We start from the raw sequence: 23,773 nt of genomic DNA on the forward strand, positions 1-23,773 counted from the left end.
CGGCGGCGCACGGCGGCAGCCATCTTGCAACAGGGCAGGGGAAGCCCTGAAGCCGCCATTTTGGTTGAGGGCGCGCCGTGCCACGTAGGCCGCTGAGGCGGGCTCTGAGGGGGTGGGCGGAGCTCATTGGTGTGTTAGCTGGGTAAACGACGGTCTTGTTTCACAAGAGTTACCAGCAGCACATGAATAAATACATTTAATGCCACAGCAGTAAGGGTTCTGCCTTCCGTCTTTATGGAGCCCTCGAAATCTGGCAGCGGGGGTCTGAGCCAGGAGAGGAAATGGCGGCCGAAACGCCCTCAGCGCTCCTCCCGCCCGGCTCCAAGATGGCGGCCTCCGCCCCTCACGCACGGCGTGTGACGCACTTCCGGCGCAGCGGTCGTTCGTCCCGGTCGCCTCTCTGTGGCTGTAACCTCCTGAGGAGGGGGGGGGTGGGAACGGGTCAGGGGTTTGCTTGTATGTTTTTGCTGTGCTGGAGGGAGACGGGCCTGGCATGAGGAGCCGTCGCATCCCGTACAGGTACTGGAGCTGTGGGACGGGTGGTTGGGAGGGTGGTGAGGCTGTAGAGGACCGCTCTGTCACGGTGCTGAAGGCATGGCAGCGTTAGGGCAGCGCCCTCCTCCTGAGGAGATTTAACGGTCGCCGCTCAGGGCGCGAGTCCTGGCCGTCCTCCGGCTCTGCCCCGCGGTTCTGTGTCCGTGTGGGGGCTGTGGGGTTTATTCCCTGTCTCTGAGGCCTTCGGACTCGTACGTGGCAGCGATTTTCCCTCAGCGGCAGGCAGGTGGCGGGAGGCGTGTCTGCCCCGTGCTGCTGCTCTGCGGCCGCTTGTCGCTGTGTTCCCACAAAAAACACCTTTCCGCCCTTTCTGCCTTTCTGTAGAGGTGATGCTGAGGCCACCGTGCTCCGAGCTGCCTCTGCGCTGAGCTCTCAGATCAGCTCCTCCAGAGTACCTGAGGGTTGGTGCTGCTAGCAGTGAGGCCATTAGCAATCCAAAGTCCTCTGATCGAGATTACAGCCGTGCGGGCTGAAATCTGACGCAGTTCAGTTTCTTGTTGTATATGTTTCCTTTAACAAGGCTTCATGTTCACAGAATCTTAAAATGGTTTGGATTAGAAACTACCCCTAAAACCCATCCATTTTCAACCCCTGCCCCCCACCAGATCAGGTTGCCCAGGGCCCCAGTGTGAGCCCAGAGCTCTCCCCAGAGAATCTATTCTTTCATTATATTTGTTCATCTTCTGCTGTTGTGAGGCCCTGTCTGGAGTCCCCAGTACAGGAAAGACAGAGAGCAGTTTGAGAGGGACCAGAGAAGAGCCACGAAGATGATCTGAGGGCAGGAGCAGCTCCCCTACAAAGACTGGCTGAGGGATCTGGGCTTGTGCAGCCTGGAGAAAAGAAAGCTGCAGGGTGATCTTATTGCAGCTTTTCAGTATCTAAAGGGAGCCTACAAACAAAGAGTTTCAACTCTTTGAAAGGGTAGATAATAGCGGGAGGAGGGTAAACATTGGAGGTTGAAAGAGGGAAGATTTAGGTTGGATGTCAGGGGGAAGTTCTTTACAGTGAGAGTGGTGAGGTGCTGGAACAGCTGCCCAGAGAGGCTGTGGATGCCCCTTCCATCCCTGGAGGTGTTCAAGGCCAGGTTGATGGGGTCCTGGGCAGCCTGGGCTGCTGTGAAATGGGGAGGTTGGTGGCCCTGTATGTGGCAGGGGGTTGGAGTTTTGTGATCCTTGGAGTCCCTTCCAACCTGGGCCATTCTGTGATTCCATGTGTTGTTCTGAGCTTGCAGAGAAGCTTTATTAATGACATGATGCAGTTTTTAAATTGCGTGTGTTTTTTCCTTTTTGTTTTTAGATTATTTAATCAGCCAATATTTTGAATAAAAAGGAGAAACAATGATGTCAAGGCAGGCCTTCCTCTGCAGTTTGGGATCTCTGTATTTGTCCCTTCTGTTTGTATTTCTTTTGATGGATGTTTATGCAAGGCCTGCAAATAATTCGGCCCTCAAAGAGAAGCCAGCTGACAGTAAGGATGAGAATGAGATCTTGCCTCCAGACCACCTGAATGGGGTCAAAATGGAGATGGATGGACATCTCAACAAAGAATTTCATCAAGAAGTTTTTCTGGGAAAAGAGATGGAAGAGTTTGAGGAAGACTCAGAACCCAGGAAAAACAGGAAGAAGCTCATGGTCATCTTTTCCAAGTAAGCTTCAGAGTAAAATTTGTAAATTTCTCTGTATACTTAAGAAATGTAATAATAGGTGAGGGAGGCACTATTCTGTGAGCAGTGTGTTTGTAGGTAGTAACCTGCTTGTATAAAGCATCTGTGGGACTGAGAGTGTCAGCATTGGAAGTTGCAAGTGGTATTCGTTCAGGATTGGTGCTGTGACCTAGTGAAATTTATGAATAAATGTATTGTTTCTTTGTGGAAATATCTGCATAGGTACTTTAAATAAGAAAAGTAGTATTATTTTTTCCTAGTTTCTTATTGAATAATGTATTACATCTGTAGTGTAGACTGATGATTAGTAAGGAAGAGTTTCTAAATGGTAGGATGCCTGTGCAATGACTTGAGAAAGGATTTTGTGCAGCAATAATACACTGCATTGCTCTGCTGTAAGTTTGGAGTGATGGTATTTATCTTTTCAAGAAACTATTGTGTGCAATGAGCCCAGCTTTCCTGGAAGAGGCTGGGTACCTACCTGCAGATGGGAAGTACTGAATGAGTGCCTTGTGTGCAAAAAAAGCAAAAGCTTTTGCTTTACCTGTTGAACCGTCTTTGTGTCAGCCCATGAGTTCTTGCCTTTCCAGTTCTCCTCCCCACCTCACCTGGGGGGAATGAGCAAGCAGGTGTGCAGTGCTGAGCTGCTGCCAGGTTGAAGCACAGCACCACTAGATGGCAGAGCTAGCTTTATTTTCCACGATTGCTGTTGAGGATTATTTTTATAACAGATAACCCTGCTAACGTTGATGGGATGTTTGTATACTTGAGATGAAGTGAGAAGACTCAGCAGAACTTTTTTTTTTTTTCTGCAGCCTTTTTATTAGCAGAGGGAAAAAGGGACCAATCAGCTCTGCTTTTTAAGTTTTTATTCTTTTTAACTTGTGCCCTTGTGAATAAAAACAATCCAAGCAAGTAGGACAACCAGGCTGCCGTGTCTGTTCGCAGTTCTTTACCACGTGGTTTGGTGTTCAGACCGCTGGCTTTATTGTTAGGACATATACAGATGTGAACAGCAAGATTGTGGTGAGAAGCTTTCACTTTCTTTACTGCCCTATGTTTATTGGAAACATTCAGGTAATATGGCATTACAGTTACAAGCTATGTTCATTTCTGTGTGTGTGTATTACAAAAGAGGTTGTTTTTGGCAGCTTAAAGCCAAAGCAATCCATCTGGGTTTCAGATTGACTTAATTCATGTCCTTGGTTCTGTCAGATAATTAGAAATGCATAGGTACATTGTGAGGAATTTGGTTTTCTAAGTGTTCTCTTAAGAGCTGAGTGAAGAGAAATGCATTTGGGAAAAGCTGGTGAGTCACAGGTGTACAGGTGCTGTGGGAATGTTTTATTTCAAGGCTTAAAGAAAACCTCCACTTGTTTTTAGTTAATGAAAGCTTTGGTAGTGGTGTGCCAGTGTGAGAGAAGGAACTCAATTCAAAGCATTAAGCCTTATCTAATAGGGTGAGTGAAAATAAGGGCAAAACATGGAAGAAAAGCTTCCCAAACGTTTTTCAAGCTCTTACGTGTTACTGGAAGAGCAAGAGCATTTCATAATTCTGTATTTCAGTTTCAGAAGTCACTGTTTACTGGGAGGGCAAGCCTTAGTTGTTTACAGAAGTGACTTGTTACAAGTGAGTGCATACTTTTACGTAGCCCTGTGAAGCTAGGGCATGGTGCAACCTGAGCTGCATCTTGTAGTCTTCATTCCCTGCCAAGGGCAGGTGTTTGGTACCTTCAGACAAAGCAGGTGAGTGAGAAGGTCTGAAGTGACATGAGGAAGGGGAAGGAAAGCTGAAGTCTCTGCTTAAATGAGCTGGAAATCTATAAATAATTTTCTTGCAGCTTGGCATACGTAGGTGGGTCTTTATGGGAGGAAAGGAAGAAGAGGAAGGATGTTGAAAGCAATTGAATCTATTTATGGTGATGTTGATTTCACTAAGTCACTGAGCAGCCTGATCTAGTGTCTGATACAGTGGTTGACAGCCTCACCCATAGCAGCAGGGGTGGATCTGGGTGATTTTGAGGTTGCTTCCAATCTAAGGTGTTCATTGACTCTGTGAAATCAACAGCGTTGGGTTCTGGAATTCAGTTTGGTGAGCCTTGGTTTTAAGGGCAAGTTAGGTTGTAAATTGAGTCGCCTCTCCTCTGTACTAATTCAAGTTCATAAATTCAAACTGATAAATTAAGGAGTTTTGTTTAGTAGTGTAATATACATGGCTTTTCAGTCAGTGTCTTTGGTGACGGAGTTGCTTTTATGAGTTTGGAAGATGAGTGCCCTTCTATGCTTTGCATTTTGCTGATGTTTTCAGCGCCTCACAGCTCCAGTTTTGTGGTTTGTAAGCAGAAATCTTGGTGTTAGCTGAGTGCCTTGTCTTGATGGTAATAGGTGAGGTCAGAGGCTTAAATACACCTTCTTGTTAACTGCTACCACATACAGACACGCTTTTCCTTTATTTCATGTTAATTGATGTATTTTTTAGGCTGTGCGTGCTGGTTCTGCCATTCCACATCCCTCTTTCCCATGCTCCCTTGCCTAGTTCCAAGTTTGTCTCATAGCATGATAGAGTTTGCATTTCCTAATGGGAATGTCCTAAGCTGTCTTGTTGTAGATATCTTCTGTTTTGATTAAGTACTGTTCAGTTAGAAAAGAGTGTTTTGTGCTTTTGGAAGGTTTGAAGTAATGTATTTTCCTAACAAAATTAAAACAAAAGTACAGATCTGGCAATAAACATCTGATTAATTTTGTGTATCTCTCAGATTTAAGTAGCACTTCCCTTTGACTTCCAGGTTTTAAAAATGTTTTTTGGATCAGTTTTTCATTAGTTGGATGCAGCAGAAACCAAGCTTCAAGCAGCCTGTACTCGGTGATCAAGGCATGCCTTTTCTTTAGCTCTGTAGGTGAGCTGCTGCCCCGCTCCCCCCATGTTGTGTTGTTGCCCCTGAGGAACCTGAAAGCATGAATCTGCACATCTGAGTGGCCAGCTTTTTATTAATGGAACTTTCAGTGCTTTTGACAGGTGGCCACTAGGAAGTCTCATTTTTAATGGCTTGTGCTTAAACAATGAGACACAAGTGTTGAACAGCTGTTCTTTGTATCAAAAGAAGGGCTTTGTAGAAACCTTCTTATCTGCTGGGTCAGGAAATAGTGTAAGACAGCCCAGGGTTCCTGCAGTCTAGAGATGGTGCTTTCAATCAGAGATCTACTGATCATTCTTCTACAGGAAGCGCGTGGTCAAGTTCTGTTTTCTGGCTCTGATTTGTACTGTGCTAGCAGAGCAGTGGTGTACTTTCATGAGCCAAGAAGAGCATGAAATGGGCTGTTTTTCTTTTTACCTTTCTTCTTACTTACAACGTGCAAGCAGCAACTTTGAGAGCTTTGATCCAAACAAACTACAGCATAAAACACTGAGCTGGAAAACGCTTTGTTTTCCCTTCTCATTTAGTAGCACCTGTTCTGTATCAAAACCCCCATTGTTCACCTGGCAAGTGCAAGATGACACAAGTGGAACATGGCCACTGTACTGATCTTGCTGTTGTTTGGTGAAAAGGTGCTGAGTCTGTATGTAAATAGGTCGAGACGTGTTTACAAGGTTTAAAAACAGTGATAATGTGTTTCAGAAGATCAGATGCTGGGGTTGTTATTTGTCTTCAGCCTTTAACATTTAGGTGACATTTAAATGCATTCATATTTAATAGCTTGAGTTTCAGTGATAACGCTTCAAATAGTGTTAAGAGTAGTTCAATTTAAAGAAACAACAGCCTGGCAGCCTTTATCTGTTTGAATCAGAGTGGTTTTGTTTTGCTTTAAATAGAATCTTGCCTTTTAAATGTTACTGATTTCAGTTTTAAACACTGTTACCTTCTTTGTAATTAAATAATCACGTGCTTAAAAAAAAAAAAAAAAAAAAAAACCCCGAGGTGGCAGGATATTGTCTTTGTTCAACTGTTACTTTTGTTCTCTTTCATGAAGTAGGTATTAATGGCATTCCTCATTTGGCACTCTGTCTGTCTTGGTACTCAGTACACGGAGCAGAACAGTGGGTTGTCAGGTTGGCCACATCTTTTGTTCATCTCACTGACTAAATTGTCAGCATGTGTTTCTCAACAGGTGTAGCAGTGTTGCTCAACAGCACTGTACAGGTGTGTATTTTAACAGAGCAAAGTGAGCCTGCTAGCACTAACATGGGAACAAATCTATGCGTGAAGCTTTAGCCATGTGCCCATTTCAGAATTAAAGTGTATTACCTGTAGTGTGCTACCAGAGATCAAGGAGTCTTCAAGGCAACTTGGTTTTTGTTTTCCCCCACTTATAAGGCGTACAGAGTGTGAAATTCTGAAGTCCTTGCACCAAGGATTGCACTTCACTCTTTCATTGTTCTTAATGGTTGCAGAAAATACGACGTGATCGAGGCAGACGTGTAAAGGCAGCTTCAGAGACCTTGGAGAAACATGGAAAAAAGGATTTGGAAAGATGAATTGAGAGGGAGTTACTGGTTTGGGAGATTTTTAGGGTAGAAATTTGTCACGGTAGTGAAAGTCTGCAAGAGCTGGCAGTGCCAATTCTGAACCAGTAGGGTATCATCAGTATTTGTAGTTCCCTCTAAAAATGTACTCAAAAACGTAGTATGAAAATGAGTTAAGTTACAGCAATGTGAAACATGGTAGGATGTTTTGGAACAATTTAGTTATCTAGCTGTATCTGCTTGTAGAAAGATGGATGTGAAAAACAAGGGAGCTTTCTCTTGTGTGCTTTTCTGCTGCAAGCCCAGAGTCTGCACAGTCTTCTGCATTAATCCTATATGTAATCCCTTCAATTAAAAAAAAAAAACCAGAAGTAAATCTTGTTTGCTGATCTCTCACAGGGTGGATATAGATAATGATAAAAAGATAAGCGCTAAAGAGATGCAGCGCTGGATCATGGAAAAGACAGATGAACATTTCCAGGAAGCTGTGGAAGAGAATAAAATGCATTTCCGAGCTGTGGACCCTGATGGTGATGGTAAGATAAGTATTTCCTCTGCCTGTGACATAAATAGATTATTTTCACGAGGTTTCTCTGCTGTGAGGAAGCAGGAAAATGAATGAGGTGGTGGTTCTCATGTTACTGTTCATGAAGGGTATTGTGATGGTCTTGTTAAGAAATGAGACCCAAAGTTCCCACTTTTGAACATACGAAGTCATGTCTGAGGTGTGCTTCTCTCTCACAGGTCATGTTTCCTGGGATGAATACAAAATTAAATTTTTGGCAAGTAAAGGACTTAATGAGAAAGAGATTGCAGAGAAGATCAAAAACAACGAAGAGCTGAAAATAGATGAAGAAAGTAAGTGGAGACTGATGGAGTGTGGTTTGTTGTTTGAATTCTGTTCTTTTACTTTCCTAGAGCCTGAGTGTCAGAACTGGACTAATATTTTGGTTGTTCTGCAGCCTGTTGCTAAAGTAGAATGTGTAAGGCAGAAATAGTGCAATTGTTTCTAAGTCAAATCTGCACTCCCAGCACTCCTGATACAAATACTCAACACTGAAAACGTTGGTTCCTTATTTGTTGCTTCCTATTTGAGCAGTTCTAGGTATCTGTGTTTGGTCTGCTGAAGTTTGTTAACCTGTGCTATCTGTGGACCATTGCACTGTTACCTGGAGTACCAGCTTCCCTGTTGCTTCAGCTGACAAGTAGCTGGAAATGCCTGATTTCTGCTGTAAAACTGAGGAGTATGAATGCAGAAATACACACTCAGGTATCTATGTATGTCAGGTGGTGTTCTGTTCAAACAGGCACTGCAAAGGATTGTGGAAGTTAGTAGCAGGTTACCTAACAGTTGTTTCATGTTTCATTTAAGTTCTCTACTGATAGATTTTTTTCAGATTAGTGAGATTTATCATTTCTTCCTTACTGCTTTTGAAACTTTCATTTGAATCTGACTTGTTACAAACATGGCAATGCTTGAGATTAACCTGCCCACATCTAAAAGTATTCAAATTTATTGTTAAGTAAAACATTGAGCCTTAGCCTTTCCTTGCGGGAATTAGTCATTTAAAAATGGGTTTTATTTTCCACTTATCAAAAAGCAACTAAAATGCAAATGGGCCTTTGAGTTCTGTGGCAGGGAAAACACCTGTGCAGCATGTTCTATGGCAGTGTGGTTAATAGCTACAGTTTACAAGAATGCTCATCAGATAAAAGGTTTACTGAATATGGGAACTATGCATATAATTTTTCTACCTGGGTAACAAGCCTTATTTGGGAAAACTAAATTAACTCTACTGCTTGCTGAAGGTGATAGGCAAAACTTGCTTTTGTTCTCTAGTGCTGTGTGAAAGTACTTTTAATGTCTGTACAATACAAAATAACTGAACATGGGAATCAAGGCACGATCTGGGTGTGAGGAGGAAGCTGACAGTGATCTCTGGCACGTTGCAGTTTAGAAGTCAGATCAAATCTGGGGACTCAACTTGATTTAACTTACACAGATAATTGCGGTTTCAACTGATCAGTGGCAGTTGAATTTCATTAAGGACTTGAAAAGCAGGCAAAGGGGGAGGCTGTCTTTATGACTTCTAATGTTTCATAATCTGATTATCCAGTGCTAACTGGTGTTTTTGAAATAACTAAATCTTTCCATTTACAGACTGACTTTGAGATTCATATTAGGAGTCCAAAGAATTTCCTCACTCTTCACATAAAAGAAAAACACCACGTACTGAAGGCTTAACTTGTAATTGCAACTATCATTTCAAAAGAAGTGTAGATGCTACCATGCCTCTTCTCTTTCTGTTGTAACTCATGCAACCAAAAGCATGCTGGAGATATCAAAGAGAGCTTATTGAATTAAATATATGTATGTTATGCAGTGACTGTGGTCCTTCAGAGCCTCTTTACGACTTGTGAGATGCCAGTGCTTCATTTTTCATGTTTGTTAGTACATCTTACAGATATGGCGTGCCACAGACTGTATTTTTTTTTTTTTCCAATGTGTCATTTAGAAAATGCCTACACCAGAGAAAGAATGCTCTGCACAGGTATTGCTTTCCTGTTTGGTTACGTTCAGGACCACGGCTGCATGCAGTGTTTGTGCTGTGTGCTGCAGGGTGGCTCTTCATTGAGTCACTGGTGTGGTTTTAGTGGAAACTCATGTTTAAATTATGAACCTCATTTGAATTTAGGACAATTTCACCTAAAAAATGCTTCTTAGTATGATGTAAGGTGGAATTGGTGGAGTTGTGAAACGATTACTGCTGCTGATGTGTTTATTTGTATGTGGGTGCTTAGACTTATGCTTGTTCTTTGTAGCAGAAATATTTATCTTCATTTTGCTAAGAACCAAAACCCTTGCTTTTTGATACAGAATAGACAGGGCAGCCAAAAGGAGTAATGAGTGCTTATATCCTGAATTAACTGGAAACCAAATGGATTTGTTGGTGCTTTGTATAACATTTTTTTTTTTTTTTTGTGGAGTTACCCTCTCAAATCTCTCATAGTTACAACAATTCAAATGCTTAGGCTGAAGTACAGGACGCTGTTTCAGTTTTCCTTGGAAGATGAGATATGAAGTAACTGGTTCATAGGTCATCCTTGTTTAAACAATAATGAATAGGTGACAGTATATTTAAAAAAAAAACACAACTGTGAATAGGTTAAACGTATGGTTTTAATCTTCTTCAATTTCTAGCACAAGAAGTGTTGGATAACCTGAAGGATCGGTGGTACCAAGCTGACAACCCACCTCCTGATATGTTATTGAACGAAGAAGAGTTCTTATCCTTCCTTCATCCAGAGCACAGCAGGGGAATGCTGAAGTTTATGGTCAAAGAAATCATCCGAGATTTGGGTACAGCATGTTAATAGATGTTTTCTTGGGAGCTCTTGTTCGATCACTGCAGTGTCATGGCTCAGTCTGGAAGTTTGGCATGTGCTGTTTACTCTGCTCTCTGCATACACCGTTAGCATAAATGCTGGCATCTCTGTAGAGTTGTCCTGTATATTATTCAAGACTAGATTTAACCTCTGCTTGTTAAAGAGCAGCACAGCATCATGTATTACAAAGGCATTCTTAGTGCTTCTTACAGAGCAGCTCAGCTGACACCACTTCACACCACAGTGCTGCTGCTTTGTAGGGTCTCTGTAGCAATAGGAGAAAGCAGCTGATGAATATTAAAATATTGTAAAATGTTGATGTGAATGCTCTGTGAGGAGGCAATGCTTGCTTTATATTTCTGCAGCGTAGCAACCGTGAAAGAATTTTGATATATGCTGCTGAAAGTGGAAATACGTGGTTGACGTTTTCACTGACATTTCCACTGATATTTTTCCTATGGAGTCAATAGTTAGGCATACTTGGGGAAAAAAAAAGAATAAATAAATGAACTCCTGCTTAGTGAGTAGTTGATTTGATAAAGATGGAGTTTTACTTGAATTCTGATAGGAGGCTGGATGCGGCTGTCCAACACTTTAGGCTGCAGCAGATCAATTAAAAATAAATAAATAGAAATGAACAGCAACTATAAAATCAATCCCCAGCCTGCCAGCTGGTGTATCTTTCAGACACAGTTGAGTACTTTGTTTTTTGCATACTGACAGGTTCTAAAACACTGTGTGGGTGCCATAATTGAGCTTTCTGCTAACCAAAGGTATAAAAGGTAGCCAGTTCTTCTGTGGCATAATCAGGGTTGTGGACTGTGGAAACCCAACCAACTGTACTAGTGACATCACTGATGTGAAGGAATGTCTCATTTCTAATAGACATTAAACAGGTAAGTTTCAGTTACTGTATATTTCTGTTGTAGATCAAGATGGAGATAAGAAACTTACCCTTTCAGAGTTCATTTCATTACCTGTTGGTACTGTAGAGAACCAGCAAGCCCAAGACATTGATGATGATTGGGTAAAGGACAGAAAGAAGGAATTTGAGGAGGTCATTGATGCTAACCATGACGGTATTGTCACAATGGAGGAGCTGGAGGTAAGTCTTCATCAAATAGTTCTAGTGGTCTTAAAATCAGCAGGTGTTTTTTAAATACAGGATTGAGACTGCTTTAGAAATCACAGAATGGCCAGGGTTGGAAGGGACCTCAAGGATGAAGAAGCTCCAACCCCCTGCCACACGCAGGGCCACCAATCCCCACATTTCACACCAGCCCAGGCTGCCCAGGGCCCCGTCCAACCCAGCCTTGAACACCTCCAGGGATGGACGGGGCATCCACAGCCTCTCTGGGCAGCTGTTCCAGCACCTCACCACTCTTGTAGTGTAAAGAACCTAGAGGTCATGAAGTCCAGAAATATTTGAACTAGCAGTCTACCAAATCTTGGGTTGTAATACTGTTCAGTGGTGCTTGGAAGAAGGATGTTGTAATGCTTTTTCTTGGAGGAGGAGGACTTTTCCTAGCATTGCTATTATTCATAGCTATTCATTGCTATTATTCATAGGTATGCTTTTAGGGTTTGTTTTCTTTGTAATGTAGGTGCTTGTATGGATCTGTAGTGCATGAAAAGAAGCCACCGATTTCGTTTAATGGGACGATGAGTCATACTTACAAAACAAGTAACTGGCAACGTGTTCATTTAAAAATAATAAAAAAAAAAGTATCAAAAGTAAAATGAAGCAGCCCTGGGGCCTCACAGACTAGAGAATAGCAGAGATCTCCTGTCTTTCAGGGTGTTCTTACCTGAAAACTCTGTTTTTAAGTCTGGATTCTAGTTCCTGGCATTTAGACTTGTATGTGGATGTAGGGATTTTTTCCAAATGCTTCTGAAGAATCTACCAGAAGGCATACACGTTTGCAGTGATTGCTGATAATTTTCTTGTTCTAGGAATATATGGATCCTATGAATGAATACAATGCTCTAAATGAGGCGAAGCAAATGATAGCAGTCGCAGATGAAAATCAAAACCATCACTTAGAGCTGGAGGAGATCCTGAAATACAGCGAATACTTCACAGGCAGCAAGCTTATGGACTATGCACGTAACGTCCATGAGGAGTTCTGACCTTGCTCGCTTTTCCAGAGCTCTGAAGCACTTTCCTGCTTTTGAAAAACAGAAAAGAAAAAAAAAAAACCCCAACACTCACCAAGTTTCCTTGCTGCTATCTGTGTTATATGCGTACTGTGTTGTACTAAAAAACCTTCCGTCCATAGAGAAGATCTGCAGCTTTTGTTGCCTTTGGTATGTGAAATGAAAAACCAAGTCCAAAAATAAGGAGGCAAGTACTGGACTGCTCGAGTTCACTCTGTTTTATACAGTTAATCCAGCTGAAGTTCCAGCTGCTTTTGGCTAATTGCATTTGATGGAGGCATCTTAAATATTGTTGCCCTCATAGCTGCAGATCCATGGGAAATCACCCATAAACACTGAAAGATGTTGGCTTTTGTAAAGGGGGACTGTGGTTCAGATAAGTGTTCTAACCTCGTGACGATATCCATTCATAGACTGATTGGGAATACTTCTGTTTTGCTCAGCAAATCATCTGTTTGTATTTTGTTTATGGTCACATCCATTTCAAAGTTTTGTGGGTTTTTTTTTTTTAATTAAGAAAATCAGTAAATTGTATCAGGATGCAACTGCCTGGGCTGTTCTTGCTGTGTGTGCTTTTCCAGTCACGTTCAGTTCTTTTTTTACTGTTCCCTGATTTGTGTAGTCAATACACATTTAATGATATCTGTACTCAGTATCAATGGCTTACTTGGTTACTGTCATTGTTTATGTCCTGAGGTTCAGTTCTTACTGGATTTTACTTCACTTAAGAATTGAGCACTGTTGTTGAGCAGTCACAGGAGTTAGTTCCAGCAAATGCTGTTCTCACAGTTTGTTTCCAGTAATTGTTGCAGGTACTCATGAATCAGGAGAAAAGATGATAGCCATATTCCTGAGATTCCTCATTCATCCATGATAATCCAGTAGGTTTTTCAAGGCATCTCAACCTAGCTATGCATTGTTGAGAATTTAATCCAGGTTCTCCTGCCATAATGGAATTTTAAGAGCTGTGAAAAGAGCTTGCTTTAAATGTTAGAGAATCTTTTCTGCATCTGTTTAAAAAGAAAACTGGTGCTGGGTTTTTTTTTTCTGTGTGCATTTCAGAGGTTGCACAGAGCAAAGGGCTTCACCTAGATCTATGATTCCTGCTGAACTAAAAGTGGTTGTTGAGACTGGTGTAGGTGCTTGTTTTTGTGCAAATTAGTGATGCTGACGAGCTGGTGAACGTTAAGGTTGGGAGAAAAACGTTCTTTGCTTCTGAATGGCTTTTGACAGAGCAAAGTGCAGTGAGCACTTGGGGTTTTTTAATCACTCTGTTTTTGGGTCATCCCTGGCAGTCTCGTGCAGCACGAAGGTCATTCCCACTGCTGTCTAAATAAAGTATTTTTACGCTGGTTTCATCTTTACTGTAAAACCCTCTTTCTGAAGGGTTGCCTGAAAAATCCAATTAAGATGTTATATTTGAGTAAATTTATTCTCTTAATATAATGTAAATATAAGTATTACCATCTTTCTGTTTCAATATGCCCTACTTTTTATTTGGTTCGTTTCTGTTAAATGGCTTGTTTCAGAGTCTTTATATACATACATCATTTTGTATTTTTTCTTTGTGGTTTGGAAATGTTCTGGTTTTAGGTTTCTCAATGAATGGGAAGAGTTGAAACCCACCAGAGGAGAATTTCATTTGTATTAAAGCATCCTTAACAAGAATGTGAGTGCTTCATTGCTGATGTAACATTTTAGGAGTTCTCAGTTTAAATGTAGGTAGCAGACTCTTAACCATACCTTGCTTCTGAATATCATGAGTTTGCATTTTCAGTTTCTTACTGGAAAAAAAAGCCTCAATATTGCTGGGGGAATAACTGAGTCATGAGGCGTAGAGGCACTGAGGTGGCACTGAGTGCAATACTACAGAAGGAGATCTGGGTATCGTGCGTGCAGATTGAGTGTGAAGGTGGTTAAGTTCAGCTGCTTTACTTTCCCTCTCAGCTCTGTTTCCTTTTGGAAGGATTGGCTTTCAGCTGTGACTTCTTTTCCACGCTGATTGTTTTCCAGAATGCTTGGAAAGCAGGAGAAGTAGAAAACCACCCTTTTGCCTTAGTGTTCTGTTTTCCCTGCCACGTTTAAAAGACTCACAGAAATTGAAGAAATGAAAAAGCAGCATTCCAGCTAAAATAGGCCATGGGTGCTGCTGTTCAGACCTTTCTGGTTCTGCGGGCCAGCTGGGAGTCCAAGTATAAGTCTGTTCCAGTTCCAGGTCTTTCATGTTGACGTGTAGATAGAAACAGATCCCCTTTAGGCAGTCTAGATGTGTTCTTAACTGATGAAAATAAAATACCCAGTCACTGTGGAATGTCTCATTTGGGCTTTATGTAAGAGTTGTTTGAAATCTCTTGGCATGGGGAAGACCTTTAAATTTGGGTCCTGTATTAGTAAGATTCCAGTAATGAACCTCAAAAATGAGAGCCATGAATTTCCTAGTGCCATCACCTTATTCTCTACTACATGTCCTTCTTTAGGTGGGAGGTGGACTGCAGTGCCTGTGCTGTGTAAAAACAGGCATCAAAGGTAGCTGGTACGTAAATATTGCATCCTTTGCTTTCACAGAGCACACCTCTACCAGAAAAAAATTCCCTCCGTTGGAGCAAATGGTAAAAGTGACACCAGTCTCTATTTTTGAGTCAGCAGCATACATACCTCTCTCCGATGGCAGTGCAGGGTGTGTGACGTTGCAAGTCCAGATGAAAACTGTGCAAGTGCATCTCACAGCTTGTGCTAGTTTGGAGGATGATACGGAGGTGACTTCCTAAGCAGAGAAAGGTACTAACAATGTTGGGTTTTATGCAGGAGTAGAAGTGATAGATCTGCTGTTACGTGACGCTGAGGGCAGAGAATCTGTCTGTTACTTGCCTGTTGAGGAGTGAGTCTCTGTGTGCTGTTTCATTTTACCTGTGGCTCTGATACGTAACCGTTTTCTGGTGTTGCCTCTATTGCTTTAATTCTCTTCACAATAACAAGGGGTGTTTCTTCTTCTTCTCCAGATGTTGAAACTGTGCTTTAGCAGTTGGCAGAGAGATGTGTACGAGGCTAGAGGCACGCTTTCTTAAGACTAAGCTATAGCCTTCTTGTAATACTGCTACTTAGCTTGCTGTCTTTCTGCCCTTGAATACAGTTCTGAACTACAAAAAATGGGCTTGCCAGGGGGTGGGAAGAAACGTGAGGGCGTGGAACACATACTGGGAATTTCCCAGCAGCTGACATAAGAATTTGTTCTGATTGCCAGTGGTTTGCAATCAGCTCCTCCAAGAGTTTGCTGCTGAGAAAACAGAGCTTCCTTTCGCAGGACAGTAGGGTTACGTGATGGTGGCTGCAGGTTTTTACTTGCATTTTTCTCCTGTTCTGTTCTTGCTGTTGGTGGTCACTTTTACCCATTGCTTGGGTTCGAAATGCAAAGAACATGAATATCCTTTTGGTACAAAATGCTGCAAGGACTGTGCACCTGGTAAGTAACCTTCACTGTATGGTTATGGTACTTGTTTGATATGATATCAATCAATTAATAACTTGCAAGTGGTAGAAAATATCTTGATGAAAATATTCAAATTAGGAAGTAAACATGGGGAAAAAAACTAATTGAGGAATGTCCATCGCTTCAGGAGGACAGGTCATCTTGTAGCTTACTGAACTTATGAACCTCCTCTAGGGATACAGCATTTCATTGCTGTGGCTCAGTTTCCCTCCTGTGTCAGTCTGGTGCATTTTCACAGTGGGAGTGTTATCTGGGAAAAGGTGGTAGGAGTTACCTACTAAAAAGAATTTCAATCCAGAAATCTTGAATAGTGGCAAAAAAACCTTTAGGTTATTCTCTTGCTATGGATGTTTTAGTAACTTTTTTTCTAGCAAGACTTTTTCTACTTAAGGCTTGGTGTTGTTTTTTTTTCTTTTTTTTTTTTTTTAAGGAAAAAGCTGCACTATTAAACAAAAATTGAAGAACTGTAAATGAGAAACACCCAACTTTCTGTTCTTGTTAGTCTGTGAGCAGATTCTACAAAGGTGCTTTCTATTTTCATGACTGTCTACCACACGAAATCGATGTTATGCAGTCTGTTGCATAGAAGAAATTGCAAGTAGAAATTGAACGTGGCGTTGTCTTCAGATGCCAGTTGCGATAAGTTGGCCTTCAGTATGAAACTTAAAACTTGAAGCAGTCTCATTACTGCCTTATTCCCAAAACTATGGAAACCTGAGTGTTTTTGGGCTCAGTTTAAGGAAATTTATACTTGCATGCAGATACGCAAGATTGCTTATATCTCAATCATTTTGTTTCTCCTTGACCTACAAGATGGAGGGTCAAAATGAAAGAAATAATGTGTGAGGACAAGGATTAGTTAAGGTTAGTATTTAACTTCAGCTGGAAGACTCCCGGTCATTCAAGCTGATCACAGTTCCTGCAGCTTATGCTGTATGAAGAGAAATTAGTGAGATAGAGGAATTTGATTCCTTCTCTGAACTTGGCTGTTAATCTGCTGTTTCATTTTGGGCAAGTGGTTTTGCTTGCTAACCTTGGCATCCCAGTGCATAAATCTGACCTTCTGTAATTGTGCTTGATATGATACTGATTAGTACCTATGGGTGCAAGTGTTAGCTGGGTTATAAACGCAGTGTGTAATGCACCTATGCTCTTTGGAGTCACAAGAAATGCCTGCCTTCCATCTTTTCTGTCTCTTGTATGAAGTGGAGCTGGTGATGTATTTGCTACTGATGCTAATGCAGATGAGAATCAAAATACAGCCCCGTTCATTCATGTCTAGTGTGCTTTAAGAATGCCAGCTTTGAGTTGAATTGCATGAGCTATCTCACAATGGAAGGCAGGATCTGTCACACAAAGCTACAGCCTTACACAGAGAACAGATGATACTAGGATTAAAAAATGTTTGGTTTTTTTTTTTTTTTTGCTTTCTCCAGCTGACACTGGCTGGAAACTCCAGTAGCGAATGAAGAAGTGAGCTGGAGAAATGATGCTTCAAGTGCACTGGGAGACTCATCTGTGCTCTCAAGTCTTAGCAAATTGCCTGGCTTCTACTAGCCTGCTTTCACTGCTTAATTTATAGCTGATGCTATATAGAGCAACAATTCTAGGGGTTCTGGCATGTGTAAATCTGCTGAATGTTTCAGTCAGAGTTGTAAGTGAAACTCTGACTTCCTGGACAATTTGTTCTAGTGCGTGATAACGAAGAGGATTTCCTCCTTATAACAATCAGTTCTTCCTTCTATATTGTCTGTATTTTAGGTGAAAGAATGAGAAGCCGCTGCACAGCAACAGCAGACACAGTTTGTGCCCCCTGTCAAGACAATTACTTTAGCACTGAGCACAATCACAGCTTCTGCAGGAGTTGTACAGTCTGTGACACTAGTAAGTCAGTTATACTGTGCTCAGTTCTGGATGTGAACTTGGGAGGGAGTTGGTCTTCATATGCTTTCTCATCTTCTTAAGCTTCCCAAAGGCTGATGTCATACAGCCTGTCTCCTGAGAAGGCGAAGTACAAAAACTTGATGGGCAATCAGTTTAATAGCTGATGTCTCCTGGTTGATATTGGGGGAGGAAAGCAGGCTTTTACTGCCTGAAAACTGATATCTCAAGTGTTGCTGTCGAACTTTGTCCTCTGCAGCGTCTGCAGGTTGTTTCTACACACAATTGATAGGCCCTGAGTGGTGGTTAATTGATGCTTTCAATTTTCCTTTCTCCTTTATTCTGCTGTTCATAGAGAAGGGAAGCGTGGAAGTGAAGAAGTGTGAGAAGACCTCTGACAGAATTTGCAAGTGTATTCCTGGTTACATGCCAGATGTCAGATATGCACTGGGAAGTGGTAAGTTAGGGATGTGTGAGACTGACTTCTTGCCTCCACTTCAGATGTTGCTTTTTCTAGTACAAAAGCTGTCATCATTTGTTTAATGGGAATCTCAAAGTAAGTATTATAGCAGGGCAATTGTGCAAACTGCTGCTCTGCAATTTGAGCTATCAGAAATTGTAATGTTCTGTCCATTAATATCAATAATTAGCCTGTAGAGAAATCCTTGCGAGTCGCAGACTAAAATGAACCCCTGAGCATGTTGTGTTACTTCTGTCCCAGGGTAGATCACTGTTTCTGTAGCCTGTGGGTTTTGTTGGATCTGTTCTAGAAGCTGTTAGTGTAACTGCCACAGAGCTGCTATACAGTTACATTGCTAACTGAACTCAAATTCTGCTTTTTTCTTTCAGTGTGCTTAATGTGTCCTGATGGGTCTTATTCCCCAGGAGGAAATGAAAGCTGTCGGCCTTGGACTAAGTATGTATTGCTCATCCCAACACTTTCAGAACAAAGCTTGAGTTTTACTCTGTAGCAATTAATGCTCGAGTCATGATCTGTACAATAAACCAGCAGTGGATGCAGTGAAACTGTGTTGCTGATCACCCAGGAGTCTTCAGCTGTCTGTGCACTGACTTGAGGCATCCATCCACCTACTGCCCCTTCCTCTTTTCGCAGGGAGCACCAATATATGCAGCCCCTTTTTAAAATCTAGAGATGTCTATAACAAAAAGTTCCCTTGCCAAATGCTGCTGTTCAAGGCTGTTGAGTGCAGAGATGGCCAGTAAAGCAGCGCTTCATTTTTTCCACTAATAGCTTTTGATGAACTTAATTCTTATTTACATATCTGTAGAACCTAGAAAAGCTGAAGGCCAAGTTTGCGTTGATAAAACAAGGTTCACAGGCTTTCATTCACTTGTTCCACGGAGGTGGCTTATAAAGTCATTACTGCAACGACTTGAAAAGCTAAGTAATGTATTTTACTTCTCTAGCTGCAGCGCTATTGGGAAAAAGACTCTTCGAGCAGGGACAAAATCAGATAATGCTGTTTGCAGTGACAATGGGACACAGCCAGCTACCTCTCAAAGTGCAACACCTACTTTGCATCTTTCCACCAACTACTACAGGAATAATGCATCGACTGCAGTGCCTTCACCCTCCAAACCCAGTGTGAACCCTTTTGTTGTTTGCCCAGATGCGAAGAGCCCCACAGGCACTAACTGGGGTAAGGAGAGGGAATGACCGAGCATAGTCACTCTGAGAGCTGGTTGAGAATTTTCACTTGAAGCTGATTTCATCAGAAATCGGTCTTTCTCAGAACACTTATCTGTATTCTGCACAGTCTTTAAGGAGGGCCTGTACAGGGTTCCAGACTATCTGCTAGTGTTCTCGATATGTGGGACTCTTGGGCTTTGTGGTTCAGGGTTATCGTTGCTCTAGCTGATTGCTTAGATGAGATCTGAAGTTCCAGGTTCCTTCTTTTGAAGCTAGAAAGCTGTGGAAATTCCATCTAAAATCGTCTTTGTTAATATTTTGTTTTTCTTCTGTTTTGTTTTTGCAGGGTCTCTATCACTTATCCTGATTTGTCTGATACTGCTTATCGTATCTGGAATATCCATTTTCATGTTGATTATCCAAGCAGCCAAAAGGGAGAACAAGAGGAGGCCTTGCAGGAACGACCATCAAAGTAAGTTGCTCTTTAGGGAGAAAAATCTATAGGAAAGAGAATAATCAGGGCCCTTTGCTTGGACTTTGATCATTTCCATCATGAAGTCTACTTGGCTGAGTAGGACAGCATCATCTGTGCTTAATGCCCACGTTTAATGTTAGTCCTGATGTGCTGGAGGACATACAGCCTCAAGTTGGTGGTGTTATAAAGCAGAGATTTGTTTTTCTGTTGCTATGCAGAAGGATTGAGTTTACAGTGTGCGGATGGAAATGGTGTGAAATTGTTCCTGTACAGCTTTTGGTGTGAATCCTTGGAGCGTTTACATCATTACCTGTTTGACTTGATTTGTGTTCTTCTTTCTCTCTGATTTTTATCTCATGTTTTTTCCCCCATTGTCCCTGCAAAAAAAAAACCAAAACAAAACAAAAAAACACCCCACCAACATCAAAAAGAGAAATCAGTCTGTGCATGGAATTCTATTCAGAGCAGTGAGGATCCAAAAGCAAGTTTTTTTTTTTTTAGGGAGCAAATTATAGTTATTTTGCCTACGTGACAGTGAATTCTTCATGTGACTCTTGCAAACACAGGAAAGGTTGACTGAGAAGAACTGACCTCTGTTTGTAATTAAATGGCAGTCTGGCTCTTGCCTTGTTTTCCTCATGGAGCAGTGGTAAAGTGTATTTTCCTTGTTTCCTACACTTATTCTTTGCTAGGACAGACAGGAAGGACAACCACTGATCCAAATGTCACCTATAGCTGCCTATGCATCCATGAAACCGGGGAAGTCCGTGACTTTCCTTTTCCTTCCCCTTCTACTTTGTACAGTATTTCTGTTTTCTGTCTTTCAGAAAGGAGCTTTCGAATTCCTATCCAGGAAGAACAAGTTGACTCCAATTCCAGTCTCATAAAAAACTGAATCCACATCACTTTACTGCATCCTGCATTTCTGAGCCAGTCGATTGTAACGAATGTGACAGAACTTTCAGTTGCTGTATGTGTGGGTGGATGTTAACTGTTCAATTGTGCTTCAGTTCCTTTGGGTCTCACTGAGTGGCCCTTAGGCATCATAGCTGTTCTTAGTGAGCCATGATTCCTTCTCCTTAGCTCCTACATGCAGCGTTGCTGCTGCCAAGCCTGAGTTTCTGCAGTCCTTTGTGCATTTCTAACCAATCATATATGTAATGGGAGCCTGTTGTCTTTGGAAAGCAGGAAATCTTTATGAAGCAGTAAGCAGTAATCACTAAGCAGATGGACAAACAGAAAATCAAAAGACCTGCTTTAATAACTAGACTTCTATCTTGTCCTGCAACTTTGAGATGCTAAGCAGAGCACATCTCAGTGCAGCCCTTTTGAGTGTTTCAGGCTAACTCCCAATGGAGTTCTTTGCCTTTTAGGTGGAGAATCTCCACAAATGAACCTAACCAGCTTCTTTTGTGCTTCCATTTTTTCAGCTTTTTTTGCTTCTCGCTCAAAATGAGCTGTATATGGCATCCATGCCTCCAGAGGCAGTTGTCACAGCTGCCAATTCTGGTGGTGGTTTTTAAGTGACTGTTGATAAATGGCTATTTAGTGCCACTTCTTTCTTTTCTGCCTGTCTCCCAGGCAGACCTTGAGAGAATGTCATGTTAAGTATTGAGCAGTATCCCCATAGCCCATCAAATAGAATTATTCATGACTTCAAAACAGCTCAAGCTCTCCAATTGTTCAGAACATCTGTAGACATTCTCATGCGTATCAAAAGTAAAATCTGTGTGATTGCTGCCAGAAGGCAAAAGGAATGGTTTCTTCTTTTAGAATGTTATTAATGGAAACTGAAGTTCGGAGCAGGGGGAAAGGCAGGATACAACTTGTCCGTGCTTTAGACTTCGGAAGTTGCTGTGAATAACTCATGTTTTGTCTATAAACTCTGTGCAGTCAGCGTACTTCTTGCTTCCTCTCTGTGGATGTTCTGTTGTGCTGAACACCCTGGTGTGGCTGTCCCCAGCAAGGCTGCTTCAGTCGAGCTTCGACTTCTCTGCAGTAAAATGCTTTAAACTGCTTTTGTGGGGTTTGATTGATTGCTTCAAAGTAATGTGGATGCAGGGAGAAACCCAGGAGCAAGCTTGGTTCCAGACAGTAGATTTGGGTTTGGGGAAAACCTTTTTCTATCTTAAATTGAGTGCATGTACATGGACATGTAGAACTTCTGCTGGTGAGTGATAACCTAGTGATAGTAACTCCCTGGATGTTCACTTCTTAATAAGAAGAGCTGAATTTTTAACAGCACTGTGCATATGGATCTACAAGGGTTGCATTGTAGCAAAGGTGTATGAAGATCACGTAACAGGGGATAGGTGCACAAACCATGCACCTATGCTCACCTTGAATGTGCTGTCAATGGAACCTCCATTCAGAACTGAAGAAATGTTCTTCACATGGCTTGTGTGCAGTTGAAGCAGGCCTGGTTGTTTGCCTGCATGCTGTATGAAATGAATTTTGCTTCTGTTGTCTTGTTTTCTTCACACGTGAATCAGAATCTGTCTTGGAGAGAACACATCAGACAGCACATTGAAAATGTAATGCCTGAGGAAAAAACTGACGTGTTACTGTGGGTAGCTTTTGCTGTAATTTGAATACCTCAGTGTGTAAAAAGTTTAACTTGAGATTTATATCATTCAGATGTATTTTTCACATCAAATACTCCCTAGTAGGTAACTTGTTAGATGTAATAGGTATTTTATACACATGGTATTAAAGCATATGCCAAAGTATGCAGAAGGAAATGTATTCAAGAATACTGCTGGTTGTGATTCATGTTTTTAAACATATGTTTTGTTATATGTTATACATATGGTATACTTATTGGCTTCCTATTTTGAAGTGCGTATACAATGTATGTAAACGTTTGTATTATATATGAAGTGTAGTAGCGACTTTCAAATAAACTGTGGCAGTGGTGAGGTGCATGGATGACTTGTATGTCTGTAGAATACATTGACTGGTTCTGGATGGGAGCATAAGATGTGCACTGACTTTTTGGTAGGTTTCTGTATTGGGGCATTTGATTGCTAAACAAAATTCCTATGGTCCAGTTCTTTTGTTGAAGTCACAGTGGGGACCTTTGAGACTCTGCTGTTCATCCTGACCTGAAGTGACATATTGTGATTTTACCAGCACCAATGGAAGGTGCTCTATTACCTGCTAATTAGGCTTACCTAGGCCCTGTTGTTACACCAGCATAGCCACTGATTGCAGTGGCTTGATCCCGTGGACCCTGACCTACAGTAAAAACTGCTGTGTAGTTTAGATCCGATCACAGTGACCCTAAGATGCAAGAATGGTTTTGGGATGCAGTTGCTTCAAGTATAATACAAAAAGCAGGATTGCCAAATGGTCAGACCTGTGGCATAGCAGGCTTTATTTCAGTATGCTGTTTCACTTCTGGCTGTCTGGGTGAAGCAAGCAATCTGGTTTGCTCTGCAAATCACACGTGGTAGCAGTCTGGCCTGAGAGCTGCTGGAGATTGGAGATAAGGCTCAGCCCCTTCAAAAACTTAGAGCCCAAGCTCTGAACGTGGAGGTCATTGGGAGTGCACTGTGGTTTAGATACCATCATCTCACTGTGAACTGGATGACAGGGTGCAGTGAATGACGCTGAGAGAGGATTCCTGGGAACACTCAAGCAGTTCTCAGAAATGACACTTAGAGAGTTTGTAGGCTGCACTTGGCAGCCAATACCGTTAGTACCATGCCATAACTGAGCGAGGCACAAATACCTAATGAGCTCACTGTGACTTAATGAGCTTAATGGCAAATGAGCTCTGGCTTAATGGCAAAAATGCAGCCCACAGGAACAGAGGAGGAGTTGGCAGAGGTGCTGCCGTGGGACCAGAGAGGCTCTGTGGCATGGGTTTATTTGCAGCTGGTTTGGTGAATTTTACTTATTTTCTGCCCTCTGGCTGAGCTGCATGGGAACGTGCTCGAGTGCACTAGTTTCTTGTGCCCTCCTGTAAACCTTTGATCAGATTTCCTGGAAACCAGGGCCTAGGTGAATTGTTTTGTCTGGAGAAGGACTTGCAGCCTTTCAGTACCTAAAGG

At 41.9% G+C, this 23,773-nt stretch overlaps 2 protein-coding genes across 3 annotated transcripts; both read left to right on the forward strand.

Annotated features, from left to right (window-relative positions):
* Positions 1-377: 377 nt before the first annotated feature.
* SDF4 (stromal cell derived factor 4) lies at positions 378-13,892 on the forward strand. Its single transcript, XM_052691556.1, has 7 exons — positions 378-519; positions 1,852-2,200; positions 7,080-7,216; positions 7,425-7,538; positions 9,883-10,041; positions 10,997-11,172; positions 12,021-13,892. Exons 2-7 carry the CDS (start codon positions 1,893-1,895, stop codon positions 12,195-12,197), a joined length of 1,071 nt encoding a protein of 356 aa, XP_052547516.1. The 5' UTR covers positions 378-519; positions 1,852-1,892; the 3' UTR covers positions 12,198-13,892.
* On the forward strand, positions 931-22,642 carry TNFRSF4 (TNF receptor superfamily member 4). 2 transcript variants are annotated; one of them, XM_052691558.1, is made up of 8 exons: positions 931-946; positions 15,490-15,684; positions 17,473-17,595; positions 17,948-18,049; positions 18,442-18,508; positions 19,021-19,253; positions 19,590-19,715; positions 20,546-22,642. In XM_052691558.1, exons 2-8 carry the CDS (start codon positions 15,543-15,545, stop codon positions 20,611-20,613), a joined length of 861 nt encoding a protein of 286 aa, XP_052547518.1. In that variant the 5' UTR covers positions 931-946; positions 15,490-15,542; the 3' UTR covers positions 20,614-22,642. The 2 variants fall into 2 exon arrangements, with proteins under 2 accessions (XP_052547518.1, XP_052547519.1); XM_052691559.1 differs by lacking the exons at positions 931-946; positions 15,490-15,684 and adding an exon at positions 14,005-15,002.
* Positions 22,643-23,773: the final 1,131 nt, after the last annotated feature.

Source organism: Tympanuchus pallidicinctus, unplaced genomic scaffold (assembly GCF_026119805.1).
Source record: "Tympanuchus pallidicinctus isolate F22 unplaced genomic scaffold, pur_lepc_1.0 scaffold29, whole genome shotgun sequence".
Lineage (NCBI taxonomy): Eukaryota > Metazoa > Chordata > Aves > Galliformes > Phasianidae > Tympanuchus > Tympanuchus pallidicinctus.

Excerpts from the sequence above, each read along its gene's own strand:
- SDF4 (XM_052691556.1), top strand. The coding sequence starts at position 1,893 with ATGATGTCAAGGCAGGCCTTCCTCTGCAGTTTGGGATCTCTGTATTTG. Across the intron at positions 2,201-7,079 it reads CTCATGGTCATCTTTTCCAA|GGTGGATATAGATAATGATA; the intron begins GTAAGCTTCAGA and ends GATCTCTCACAG. Across the intron at positions 11,173-12,020 it reads TCACAATGGAGGAGCTGGAG|GAATATATGGATCCTATGAA; the intron begins GTAAGTCTTCAT and ends TTCTTGTTCTAG.
- TNFRSF4 (XM_052691558.1), top strand. The coding sequence starts at position 15,543 with ATGGTGGCTGCAGGTTTTTACTTGCATTTTTCTCCTGTTCTGTTCTTG. Across the intron at positions 17,596-17,947 it reads TTGTACAGTCTGTGACACTA|AGAAGGGAAGCGTGGAAGTG; the intron begins GTAAGTCAGTTA and ends TGCTGTTCATAG. Across the intron at positions 19,254-19,589 it reads CCCCACAGGCACTAACTGGG|GGTCTCTATCACTTATCCTG; the intron begins GTAAGGAGAGGG and ends TTGTTTTTGCAG.